Source organism: Callithrix jacchus, chromosome 13 (genome assembly GCF_049354715.1).
Source record: "Callithrix jacchus isolate 240 chromosome 13, calJac240_pri, whole genome shotgun sequence".
NCBI classification, from domain to species: domain Eukaryota; kingdom Metazoa; phylum Chordata; class Mammalia; order Primates; family Cebidae; genus Callithrix; species Callithrix jacchus.
The window spans coordinates 66110073-66123866 of NC_133514.1; the positions used below are offsets into that span (position 1 = coordinate 66110073).

At 40.8% G+C, this 13794-nt stretch overlaps 1 protein-coding gene across 21 annotated transcripts in view; it reads left to right on the forward strand.

Moving 5' to 3' along the window:
- Positions 1-2587, forward strand: part of RBBP8 (RB binding protein 8, endonuclease) — a 116858-nt gene extending 114271 nt beyond the window's left edge. For all 21 annotated transcript variants that reach the window (XM_035270730.3, XM_078347882.1, XM_078347873.1 and 18 more), the window contains one exon: positions 2246-2587. In XM_035270730.3, the coding sequence (XP_035126621.2) occupies positions 2246-2343 (98 nt within the window). In that variant the 3' untranslated portion in view covers positions 2344-2587. The remainder of the gene's footprint in view (positions 1-2245) is intronic.
- The last annotated feature ends 11207 nt before the right edge of the window (positions 2588-13794 follow it).

Here is a 13794-nt window from a genome sequence, read left to right on the forward strand (position 1 = left end):
CCCAGCCTCCCAAGTAGCTGGGACTACAGGCATGCACCACCACAACCAGCTATTTTTTTTGTGTGTATATCTTTAGTAGAGATGGAGTATCACCATATTGGCCAGGCTGGTCTTAAACTCCTGACCTCAAGTGATCCACCCGCTTCAGCTTCCCAAAATGCTGGGATTACAGGTGTTAGCCACCAAGCCCAGCCTAAAGGGGCCTCTGTAACTGAAGATTTTACTCTATATTATTGTATTCTTAGACTTTTTGTGTATGTGGCACATATAGTTCAAAACTCATTTGTTATTAAATGAATGTTGGTACAGACATTCTTTTTAATCATAGAATTTACTCTTAGTTTTATGAAGAATTTTAATTCAGAATCATCCTGAAATGTGAGATTTGAATATTTACATTACCTATGTACAATTTATTACATACCAAGTATTATACTTGAATGAAGCTGTTTAGGAAAAAACCATAAGAGATGAAATATATTAGCTAAGCAGGGACTTATCTGACCTATTTATTATTTTTTGCTATTTTCTCCATGGTCCAAAGACCACCCAGTTACAGACTAAGTCATACCTTATGGTTTAAAATACTGAGTTTTAGCTGGTCCAGAGGCAGTAAGTTATCACAGTTGATCGTTCAGATACAGATGGAACTCCTTGTTCTACTCTTTCCCTCCCTTCTCACTACTGTACTTAACTTGTCTTAAAAAAAAATTTTTACCCACAAGAAGCTAAAATAGTATTGAATAAATGTCAAATGATAAAATAACCACCTAGAATTTCAGTTCAGCCTTGCCATCTTATGGAAACTATTCTTGGCTGGACACAGTGTCTCACACCTGTAATCCCAGCACTTTGGGAGTCCAAGGTGGGAGGATTCGTTGAGCCCAGGAGTTTGAGACCAGCCTGGGCAACAGAGTGAGACCCTGACTCTATAAGAAATAAATAATAAAATTAGCCAAGTATGGTGGTGCATGCCATGCCTTTAGTCCCAGCAGTAACTCAGGAGGCTGACTGAGATGGGAGGATAGCTTGAGCCCTGGAGGTGGAGGCTGCAGTGAGCCATGATTGCACCATTGCACTCCAGCCTAGGCAACAGAGCAAGACCCCGTTTCAAAAAAACGATCAGTTTAATTTAATTTATTAAAGAAACTATTCTCAAGAGTTCTGTTGGTGGCTCACTCCTGTTATGCCAGCACTTTGGGAGGTCAAGGTGAGTGGATCACCTGAGGTCAGGAGTTCCAGAGCAGTCTGGCCAACATGGTGAAACTTCATCTCTACTAAAAATACAAAAATTAGCCAGGCATGGTGACACATGGCAAGTAATCCCAGCTACTTGGGATGCTGAGACAGGAGAATCACTTGAACCTGGGAGGTGGAGGTTGCAGTGAGCCGAAATCATACCCAGCCTGGGTGACAGAGTGAGACTCTGTCTCAAAAAAAGTTCTGATGGTTTAGCTGCACAACATGGAGGGAGAAACCTTCACTTTTGGAGCAGCTCCAGATGTTTAATTGTAAGATGGTTTTTCCAGAAGATACAAGGTCTCTGACAGCTTTCACTATATTTCTGCATTCCCATTAATAAGCCAGATTTAGTCACCTTTGATGTGGGATCTCATTGCTTGGTCACCAGATAGAATCAGACAGTCTGGATAAAGCCTGTGCTTTTACCCCTATGTGTATGGCAGAGCATACTTCCCCTGAAAATTACATGCTTAGAGACACCTTAGGAGATCAAATAGTCTGAAGGGTATACAGGAATTGTCTACTTAAATAGCTACTGCAAAAAGTCTTTTTGATAAGTACCTGAGATTTATAGTAGAGGTCATGTTTAGCTACCTATGGGAGGGAGAATAGAAAAGTTTAAGAGCTCTGAATCTGGAATAACAAAGAGCTTGGGCCATGTCTCAGCTCTTCTACTTTCTAGCTTTGTGAACTTGAACAAGTAATTTAATTTTCTTGAGCCTCTTACCTCATCTGTGAAACAGGTATAGTGGAAACTACTTCAAAGGCATGTGAGTTATTTGAGATGATATATGCAAGCATTCGGTAAATGTTTGCTGCTATCATTATTAGTTATAAATGAGGAAACATGATAGTGAAATTAATCATCAGCATCACACAGCTAATAATCAGAAGAATGATGTAAACTTACAAAGCATCAAATAAGAGAAATGTTCACTGGAGATAAACTGAAAGAAATATATGTTGCACATATAGTCTTATAAGTTTATGATTTGTTTTTAAGGTTATATTAAGGAAGATCTTGATCCTTGTCCTCGTCCAAAAAGACGTCAGCCTTACAATGCAATATTTTCTCCAAAAGTCAAGGAGCAAAAGACATAGATGTTGAAAAAGAAACAGAAGGATGGAGGACAGTTTTTTCCTTCTTTGTTATTTATAGTTAAAGTTGGTATTAAACACTAAGTTTTTTGATCTTCTGTAAATGGATCTATAAATCAGTTTTCTATTGAAAATGTTTGTGATATTTTGCTTTTGCACCTTTAAAACAGCAAGGTGCTTTCATTTTGCACTCTAACTTGAGTTGTTTATTCACTTTATGTAGTAATACCTAATAAAATGTTGAAAATACAATAGTTGTAGCTGTGATTTGTTGCCTTTCACTTCTTTCCTTTTTACTTCATCTTCCCTGGTATTTACATTGAGCAGTGACTTCGTGTGAATCATTGTGGATTTTTATTTTCTTCATAAGTTGCTCTTCTCTAGGTCATACCAGTGTCTAGCATTTAAGTCTTTTTTTAAACAAAAAAGAAAGGGTATATTTTAATTGTTTATCTAAACTCTCCAACTTTTGTTGAATTGGAATCAGATACTACACTGTCATAAATTCCTTTCAAGGTGTCCACAAATACTGACATTTTTTCCTTTCCCATATACTGTAAACATTATTCTCTGATCTGATCATAATTTTCCAGCTCTTCACCTGTTTTCTTTTCATTATACTTTTTTTTTTTTTTTTTTTTTTTTTGAGATATGGTCTCACTCTGTCACCAGACTGGAACAGTGGCATGATTTCAGCTCACCGCAACCTCCGCTTCCTGGGTTCAAGCAGTTCTCCCACCTCAGCCTCCCGAGTAGCTGGGACTACAGGTGCGTTCCACCATGCCCAGCTAATTTTTACATTTTTAGTAGAGACAGGGTTTCACCATGTTGGCCAGGATGGTCTCGATCTCTTGACCTTGTGATCTGCCCACCTTGACCTCTCAAAGTGCTGGGATTACAGGCATGAGCCACCGCGCTCAGCCATACTTGTTTTTTCTGATGTAGTTTTAAGGTTGAATATGTTGAGTTCTCTGCCCATTTGTTCAACTTCTATTGTGTTGTTTCTGTGGACTGACAAATGTTACGAACAATTTGGTTTCAAAATAGATTTCTCTATTTAGCAACTTTCTATTCCTCTAGGACCTAGTTTATGAGTCATTAAGATGACTGACCAATCTGTGCCATCTTTTCTAGTGGCATTGTTTATCAGTATCTTTTTTTGTGTCTTTCTTTGATCCACATCTTAACAGTATTAAATAAGCAGGAATAAAAAAGACATTGAATGGAATGTCTCACTCAAATATAAGCAACCTTATAAATACAATCGTTACTTTTCAGAGTCCTAAAATCTTGCTTAGTCTGGTCTTCCTTGTTGATCAAGGTTCTCATGTGAATAAATGGCATTAGCTTGTGTTCTCACGTGAATAAATGGCATTAGCTTGGGTTCTCACCATAGGATACGAAAAGAAATTATACATATTGATTATGTACTATATGTCAGACCATTTATTTACATTGTTTGACTTTGAATATGATTTTGAATTTTTTATCACCCTATCATCACTTCTATTCAGCCCTTTTCTCCCCTTACCAAATTGTTTATTCTGTTTGGTTTTTGTTCTCTGCTGGTAGTCAACTATCTCCTAAAAACAATAATCATTGATTGGTCGCTTACTATACATCAAGAACTGTCTTATACGCTTCACACAGATGTTTTGCTTTCAGTCCTCAACACTGTGAACTTATATATCACTTAATAAATAATGTTAAGCTGCAAAAAAAACAAAATGGATCCAAAAAACAGCAGATGAAACAACAAATTACTGGCTTTGTTTTTCTCACCTTAAAAAGTCTAGAGGTCAGCGGTCCAAGGCTGCTAGTGTAGCTAGCTCCATAATGGCCTCAGGGACCCAGATTTCTCCTGGTTTTCTGCTAAGCCACCTCTAGCATCATGTCATGTTCTGCATAAAAAGTAAAAAGCCCATGGCATTTGTTTTTGTCTCCTTTAAAAAAGGGTTTCCAGAAAGCCCTACCTCATAGCTTTCCTCACTCCTCAGAGGCCAGAATTACCCATCTCATGGCTACCTCTAATAACTAGTAGGGATAAAATTAGAACCCATGATTGCCTAATTCCAGAATTGACTAACTCATCTTCACTATAGTATAGTCCTTCTAAAGGCCAGGATTTTGAGAGACACATGCATTTCAACAAGACACAACAGGATGTGTGATTGGAGCTGTATGCTTCCAATGGATTTTGCTTTTGAAGAGGCAGCCTAAGCAGACAGGTGGGGTTTGTACACCTGATGGTAGCTTGACAGCTATCCATCCCATTTATAGCAGTTTTCATTTTCTCTTCAGTCGCCCTGTGAAGTTGAGTGAACTGCCCTTTTTATCTGCTATGAAACAACTCTACCTTTAAATGGAGTAAGGAAATAGACACATTTTTAAAACATTTGAGTGGCTGGACACTGTGGGTCACGCCTGTAATCCTAGCACTTTGGGAAGCCAAGGCAGATAGATCACTTGAGGTTAGAAGCTCAAGACCAGCCTGACCAACATGATGAAACCCCATCTCTACTAAAAATGCAAAAATTAGTTGGGTGTCATGGCACATGCCTGTAATCCCAGCTACTCAGAAGGCTGAGGTAGGAGAATCGCTTGAATCTGGGAGGTAGAGGCTGCAGTGAGCCAAGATCACATCACTGCACTCCAGCCTGGGCAACACAGTGAGACTGTCTCAAAAAAAAAAATTTAAGTTTGATACATTTAAATGCATAATGGCTGTTTATGACAGTGTACTTGAGCTTTTCTTTAAAAAGATAGTGTGTATTAAAGGGCTTTATACATTTGTAAAGCATTTGCATAATAGACATGTTAGATAATATTTTCATAAGAATGTATGTCATTCACTGATTATATATAGTTATATAGAATTTCAGCAAGCTTTTTTTTTTTTTTTGGAGACGGAGCCTCTCACTCTGTCACCCAGGCTGGAGTGCAGTGGCACAATCTCAGCTCGCTACAACCTCCACCTCCTGGGTTCAACTAGTTCTCCTGCCTCAGCCTCCCGAGTAGCTGGGATTACAGGCATGTGCCACCATGCCCAGCTAATTTTTGTATTTTTTGTAGAGACGGGGTTTCATCATGTTGGCCAGGCTGGTCTCAAACTCCTGACCTCAGGTGATCCACCCATCTCAGACTCCCAAAGTACTAGGATTACAGGCATAAGCCAGGACGCCTGGCTGCTAGCAAGCTTTTTACAGTTAGAGACTTCTGATTTAAACTTTGGAAACATGGAGAACCTGTATATCAGCACTTAACATTTGACTGGCACCTTTTCTCCTTTAGTAAAGAGATATTCTGATTAAACCGTTTGAAACCTAAGGTTGTCAAATGGGACAGTCTAAATGAGTTAATTATGGGTACCCAAATATGTGTAGAAGCCATTATAATGTTACCTTGAGAGAAAAGCCAGATGAAGCAGAGGAATATTCCCTAAAACATTTCACGCAGTGAAAAGTTTTCTCAAAGTCCAACTGGGAAGGCTGCTGCCAATAGGCTCAGTGTATTAGTAACTCAGTTTAAACTGCATCTGGGCCAAGCACGGTGGCACAAGAGCTACATGGGAGGCTGAGGTGGGAGGATCCCTTGAACCCCGGGAGGTTGAGGCAGCAGTGAGCCCAGATTACGCCAGTGCACTCCCAGCTGGATTACAGAGTGAGACCCTGTCTAAAAAAAAAAAAATAGCAAAATAATAAACTGCATCTAGCATGTATGTATTTTTTAATTTATGTAGGGCATTCTTAAACCCTCTGAAAGAAATAACTTTGAAAGAGGGCAAAGATTTCTCCCAAGGTTGCCTTTCTTTAAATATATATATTTTTCTTTTTATAGAGATGAGTTTTCACTATGTTGCCCAGGCTGGTCTTGAACTCCTGAGCTCAAGTGATACTCCTGACTTGGCCTCCCAAAGGGCTAGGATTGCAGATGTAAACTAGTGCACTTGGCTCCAAGATGGTCTTTCATTTGTAATTCAATTACAAAAAAAGAGTAATGTTACAAAAACCAAATAACACTAGTTCATTTATTTAACAAATATTTATTCAGCGCTTTAACTTTACCAGGCACAATACTAAGTACAGTGTCAGAATTAGGCAAAATTTGACAAATTTTCTTAAAAGGAGCAAGCTTTTAAAGAAACACATACCTAAGAATCTTACTTTGCCATCTCTGGCATCTTAACATCCATGAGCTTAATTTTGAAAAATGCCACTGCAAATAAGCATTTGAACTATATCTCAGATTTTGCTATCCAGGTGTGTATTTTCAACATATCTAGCAGTTTAAGTGACATCTCAGTCTTTCTCTTTGCCAAGTTGAAATGTTAGAATAGCCCTTAGAAAACTGAAGTGTTGGCTCACACCTATAATTCCAGCACTTTGGGAAGCTGAAGCAGAAGGATCACTTAAACCCAGGAGTTCAAGACTAGCCTGAGCAACATAGTGAGACCTTGTCTCTTAAAAAAATAATACTAATAACCAGGTGTAGTGGTGTGTGCCTGTAATCCCAGCTACTCAGGAGGCAAAGGTGGGAGGATCACTTGAGCTCAGGAAGTTGAGGCTGTAGTGAACTGAGATTTTGGGCCACTGCACTCCAGTCTGGGTGACAGAACAAGACCCCGTTTCACAGAAGAGAAAGAAGAAGAGAAGAGGGGGAAAAAAAGAGAAGAGAGAAAAAACTGAATTGTCCTTACATTTGAGTTCTTTGGGCATGCACTTAAGCAAAGAATGAAACAGTTGTGTTATCACACCAGCAGAGGCCAGAAGAGAGCTATTTTTTTTTTTTTTTTTTTTTTTGGGAGACAGAGTTTCGCGCTTGTTGCCCAGACTGGAGTGCAGTGGCACACAACCCCCTCCTCCCAGGTTCAGGTGATTCTCTTGCCTCAGCCTCTCAAGTAGCTGGGATTACAGGCACATGCCACCACACCTGGCTAATTTTTTTGTATGTTTAGGCCAAGACGGGGTTTCACCATGTTGGCCAGACTGGTCTTCAACTCCTGATCTCAGGTGATCCACCCGCCTTGGCCTCCCAAAGTGCTGGGATTACAGGTGTGAGCCACTGCACCCAGCCAAGAGCTAATTTTTGGAGAAATAATTAGTTGGAAAGTAGGGGCTGAGCAATCAAAAGAGAATTTCTAAGATATATAGGATGTGAACTGGGTACCTTTGGCACAGTAATGATGGCTCATCAGGCCAAAAAGAGCTTTCAACATAGCTATTGTTGAAATATAACAAAGGGCAGAGGCAAGAATTTATGGTCTTGAGAGGAAAAAAAAAGTCAACAAACATTGTGTACCTATGCACTGGGCATTTAGGAATACAAAGAAATTGGCTCGTGCCTGTAATCTCAGCACTTTGGGAGGCTGAGGTGAGTGGATCACGAAGTCAAGAGATGGAGACCATCCTGGCCAACGTGGTGAAATCCCATCTCTACTAAAAATAGAAAAATTAGCTGGGCGTGGTGGCACACGCCTGTAGTCCTAGCTACTCAGGAGGCTGTGGCAGGAGAATTGCTTAAACCCGGGAGGCAGAGGTTGCCATGAGCTGAGATCCTGCCACTGCACTACAGCTTGGCAACAGAGTGAGACTCTATCTCAAAAAAAAAGACTACAAAGAAATGTATGAGATTCTGTTACCCAGAGGGAGACCAGAGAGCCATAAAAAGATGCCTAAGAGGTCAAAGAGGCTGAGTGCTGAAGAAATCTTAAGGACAATTAGAACCCAAACTCAGCCTTAGGATGAGTTAACCTAGAGAAGCAAAGAGGAGGAGACAATGCAGTCTAAGTTGAGAAACCAACTGATTGGAATGTGGAAATGCTAAAATAACAGTCAGAAGGGGCCTTAGAGAGCATTTGATTCTAGCCCCTCACTTTGTAATGAAGAAACAGGAGCCCAAAGGGTCAGTGATTGCCAACGTCCCAACGGCTTAGAACCAGAATGTATGGCACCTGGGACCTCAGTTTGACGTTCTTTCTGCTTTGCAGGTGTATGCGTTAGAACTGGGTACGAAGTAGAGCTGATATGTGGTTTTAGTAAGACAGGCAGTAAACCCGGGTCCTGAATGCAAAATTAAAACTTTAGACTTGAGTCTGTAGTACTGGGTTTATCAGTCCATTAATAGCAGATCCCTTTCTTCAAATTAAATCTTATACAGAACTTCAGTAAGCAATGATACTTTATTAACATTAATTTATGGCAAGCATTCAATTTTATCACCTTTGCTTATATAAGTCCACCTAGTCAAATGCTTGCTGCACCGCAGGCCAATTATGTCTGAGGGAGTTCCAGGCATCAGTATTTTTTTGGGATGCAGGCTCTTGCTCTGTCACCCAGGCTAGAGAGCACTGGCATGATCACAGCTCACTGCAGCCTCAGCCTCCTGAGTAGCTGGGACTACAGGCATGCCACCACGCCTGTTTTGTTCTGTTTATTTGTAGAGACGATGTCTCGCCGTGTTGTGCAGGCTGGTCTCAAACTCCTGGGCTCAAGCGATCCACCCGCCTTTGAGCCACCACACCCAGCCCATCAATATTTATTTTAAAGCTCCCTATGTGATTCTAGTGTGCAGCCAAGTTTGAGAACCCTGCTGTGAGTCACTGTTACAGGCTAGTACAGTGGCATTCAAATTTTGGTGTACAACAAAATCACCTGGAAAGCTAGTTAAATCACAGATTGCCAGGCTCCACTCCAGTTTCTGATTTTATGGGCCTGGGGTGTGGCCCAAACATTTACATTTTTCACATGGGTTGCAAACGGTGCTGATATAAGGATCACAAGTATCTAATAAAAATCAGCCAGATGCTTGATAAGTAGAGATTATCAGGCTCCTCCCATGGGAATTTCAATTCTGGTATAGTTTGAGCATTTATATTTTTAACAAGTTCACAAATCGGTATAAGGCAAATTAAGAAATATTGCTATGACAACAAGGAAAACTAGTAAAATGTTAAGCATCAAGAAAGATAGTGGAAAATATTTTGAGCTGCGTAGTAATGCATTAATTTAGATGGCATCATCAGGCCCATAATATATATATATAAAGGATTTGGAGAGGGCATGGTCAGGCATAGTCAGGTGTGCAAGAAAAGCATTTAGTAATCTATTATAATATTCCAAATATGAGGAGCACCTGGGCTAATACGTGGCAGTGGAATGGAAAAGAAGAAATTTAGTAACCACTTAATGATTGTTGCATACCAGTACTGGCAGCTCAGCGTACAAAGATGAACATAACAATTTCTCCTGAGTGAGCCTATAACCAACTCAGCGGTCACAACGAACATTGCAAAGTTAGAAGCATTAGGTCTCCTACTAGAAATGGGGAGGAACCCTTGTTCTACATGTCATTTATAATTGTAACACTTTTTAAAAGAGAAATTAATCTATCAGTAATTTTACAGTGACTTTCTTTTTGCATATTTAAGAATTCAGGAACAATTATGTAGCGGATATTTGCCCAACACGTTATTCTGCTCTTAAATTTGAGGCTGCCCACTGTCTCCTTGGAGATTTGTCCAGGAAATTTGCTCCTTTTGTTTTTTTCGATTTATCCTCTAACCATTTACTCGGAAAGATAATTATCCATTATTCGTGCTTACTGAATCCAGGCCCTTTCATTGTTTATTAACATTTCCACCAAAATTTGGTAGGACAAATAAAGAATGAAACTCAGATTAACCTTAGACCATCAATGTATCTATCTGTCTTGAAAAAATATTTGGGAGAAAAAGTAGAAAGTGGGTTCAAAATTGGAAGGATAGGTATTTCCAGTGAGCAGGGCAATATCTTGAGTGGATCTGATAGGAAGTTAGCATTAATCTCAAGAAAATCACAGGTAACAAGCTGTGCGAAAATGTCCTGAGTATGCATTTGATTGACAGTTTCAAAAAATCAAAGAATAAAAAGTTAATGCTTGAAATAATCTATTCCAACCTCTCCTTATAAGTAAATTGGTTGGGGTACAAGTTTACTTGTCTTTCTTTTTTACAGATGAACAAGTAAATCTGAAACAGTTGCAAATAATAGCTGCAGTGTTATGCCAACTTTAGAAGTCAAGTTATTTCTGTGTTGTGACTGCTTAGCATCAGGATTATCTTGACTCACAGATGATGTTTTGCCAGTGGCAAAGATCTTTAACATGTATCTTGCATTACAAGATACTCTTCTATTAGATTATTCCAGAATCTTGAAGAAGAGTAATAGATCAATTACAAGACAAAGTTGAATCATTTACAATAACATCATATAAGTAGCCAAAACTTTCAAAGACACTGTGCATTAATATGCACATAGATTGACTGGGGGCTCAGGCCTGTAATCCCAGCCCTTTGGGAGGCCAAGGCGGGCAGATCACCTATGGTCAGGAGTTCAAGACCAGCCTGGCCAAAATGGTGAAATGCCATGTCTACTAAACATATAAAAATTAGCCGGATGTGGTGGCAAGCGCCTGTAATCCCAACTACTTGGGAGGCTGAGGCAGCAGAATCGCTTGAACCCAGGAGGTGGAGATTGCAGTGAGCTGAGATTGTACCACTGCAATACAGCCTGGGTGATGGAGTGAGACTCCATCCCAAAAAAAATTAAAAGGAAAAAAAAATATATATATATATATATTTACATGGATTATACTGATGGTAGCAAATACAACAGCCTTGCTTGCAATTTCAGCATATATAGTATACTTGTGGTGTATAGTGTATTTGTGCAATTTTGTGTGAGTAGACATACTAAGCCAAATTTTTAAGATAGTTGTATAGAGATACAACCTTTCAGATTGATTCCACATTTTTTTGGTTGTTGTTGGTTTTTTTATCTGTTTTGCTTTTTAGTAGGGACGAGATTCTCACCGCATTGCCCAGGTTGTTCTCAAACTCCTAGCCTAATGTGATCCCCCTCACCTTGGCCTCCCAAAGTGCTGGGTTTACAGTCATGAGCCACCATACTGGTGTGATTCCACATTTCCAAGAACTTCTAATATATACACAGAGATCATAGGGAAAGCTCTAATCTGAGTTAACATAAAATTTGAGTTAATCTAGCAGCATAAGTGAACTCTGTGCTACCCAATTTATCAAAATTTTATATATAATATGTTTGCATGGCATGTTTTCTAATTATCATCTCAATAGTTTTAAATGTGTTTTTTGTTTGTTTGGATACAGAATCTCACTCTGTGGCCCAGGATGAAATGCAGTGGCACTATCTTGGCTACTACAACCTGTGCCTCCTGGGTTCTAGTGATTCTCCTACCTCAGCCTCCCCAGTAGCTGGGACTATAGGCAATGCCCTCACGCCCGGCTAATTTTTGTATTTTTAGTAGAGACAGGGTTTCACTGTGTTGTCCAGGCTGGTCTCGAACTCCTGACCTCAAGTGATCAACCCACCTCGGCCTCCCAAAGTGCTGGGATTACAGGCATGAGCCACCATGCCTAGCCACCTGTTCCATTTTTAAAGGATTATTCAAGGTGATGTGAGGGAGAATGAGATAATCAGAGTGTGAAGGTGGGAGCAGGGAGTGAGATTATTGCAGTTGTTCTGTGGAAGATGATGGTGTAAAATGGGAGCAGTTGATGTGGTTATCTGAAGGTAGAACATCAGTAGGATTTGCTGGGTGATTTTTTTTTTTTTTTTGAGGGTCGCTCAAAAAAAAGGTGACAGCCTCTGTCGCTCAGGCTGGAGTGCAGTGGTGCAGTCTCAGCTCACTGCAGCCTCTGCCTCCAGGGTTCAAGTGATTCCCGTGCCTCAGCCTCCTGAGTAGCTGGGACTACAGGCAAGTGCCCCATGCCCAGCTAATTTTTGTATTTTCAGTAGAGACGATGTTTTACCATGTTGTCCAAGCTGGTCTGGAACGCCTGATCTCAAGTGATCCACCCACCTTGGTCTCCCAAAGTGCTAGCCACCACCCCCAGCCTGCTGGGCAATTTTAAAAGGTGTAAGGGAAAATAAAAAATCAAGGATGATTCCCAAGTGTTTCATTTGAGCAGCTAGATGAATGGAGGAGCAGCAGATTTGAGGTAAAGTGTCAGAAATGTGTTTGTTTAAGACGGATTAAGATTAGGATCCTATCAGACATCCAAGTAGAGATGTTAGGTATGAACATATGACTTTGAAGTTCAGGGGCAAGGCCACAGTGGGAGATACAAATGGAGGGGGGAAGTCATCAATTTCTAGCTTCTATTTAAAGCAATGGACCAGCACGAGATCACCAAGGTTTGATTGTAAAAAGAAAAGAGATTTAGGAAGCTTGAGTTAGATTAAAGATGTACAAAACTGTAGACATAGAAGAGTCAAGGTGAGGAGGATCACCTGTAATTTAGGCTTTTAGTAACAGAGGTGTAGGGTTATAGGGCTTCAGTTCCTGACAGTCCCTTAGGGCAGGGGGCTAGTCACTTGCAAATATATTCTCCTCCTTGGACTTACCTCTCAGGAAGTTTGTATTGGTAAGGTGGGAACTGTTGAGAGTTTGAAGGTGACAACGTGAGGCACACTGAACTTGGAGGGGCTTTGGGTCCTGCCAGGACTACTATTGAGGCCAGGGGAGAGGTACCCTCCAGGGGAGCACAAGTAGCCCCTACTCCAGGTGGGGTCAAGGCTGCCGGGCAGGCAGTGCTACAGGAGCAGCTCTCGCCCCTTTCTACCTTGCCATACACATCCAAACTTCCCAAAGGCCTGTACCCCACATGCTTCCGCACCTCAGCTGTCTCCAACAGGGAACACAGTGCCCACTTTGTCTTCCTGTGCTCACCACCAAACTTTACCAGCCATTCGCAGGAGTGTCCCCTCCTGGGAAGATGGGGTGGTTAGAGATGTAACTTTTCCTGTTTTGTGGAGCTGAAGGCAGGGATGCTGGAAAATACCATCTTGCAAAAATGCCATATTAGAGACACCTAGGTAAGCAGCATAGGGCAAATTGCCTTGGGAAGTGCAGCCTGTAGGGGGAGGGAGGTCTGTGGGAAATCAAGGCAGGGAGGGTTTTAGGCCTCAATGTGTCATCAAAGCAGACAAATGCAACAACAGCCTGTCTGGTTTCTGGCAAGAAACATCTATGGGGCAGACACCAGACCGGTCTTTCACAAGGAGCTTGACAGCCTCAATCCAAACAACCTCCAAACTCCAAGACTTGATCATACTCAAAGTTCAAATAACCTCAAGTTCTCTCTAAAATGTAATTTCCAGCAGCCAATTGCTGTCCCCTCACTTCTCAGACATGGCTGCGATGTTCTTTGAAAGAGCTGCTTGCTTGCAGAGAAACCTAGGTCAGCCAATCCTGGTAGAATGCTAAGGTGACAGTTTCGTCTTTCTGGTCCTTCATGTTCTATAGCTGCAATGACACTATAGCTCCCATCTTTCTAAAAATACCACAGGAAGAGCTGGTGCTCTGAAGAAGGCTAAAATGACAGAGTAAGACTAGTAGCCAAGGTTTGGTCCCACCTGCTGATGCAGCTCAGCTCCT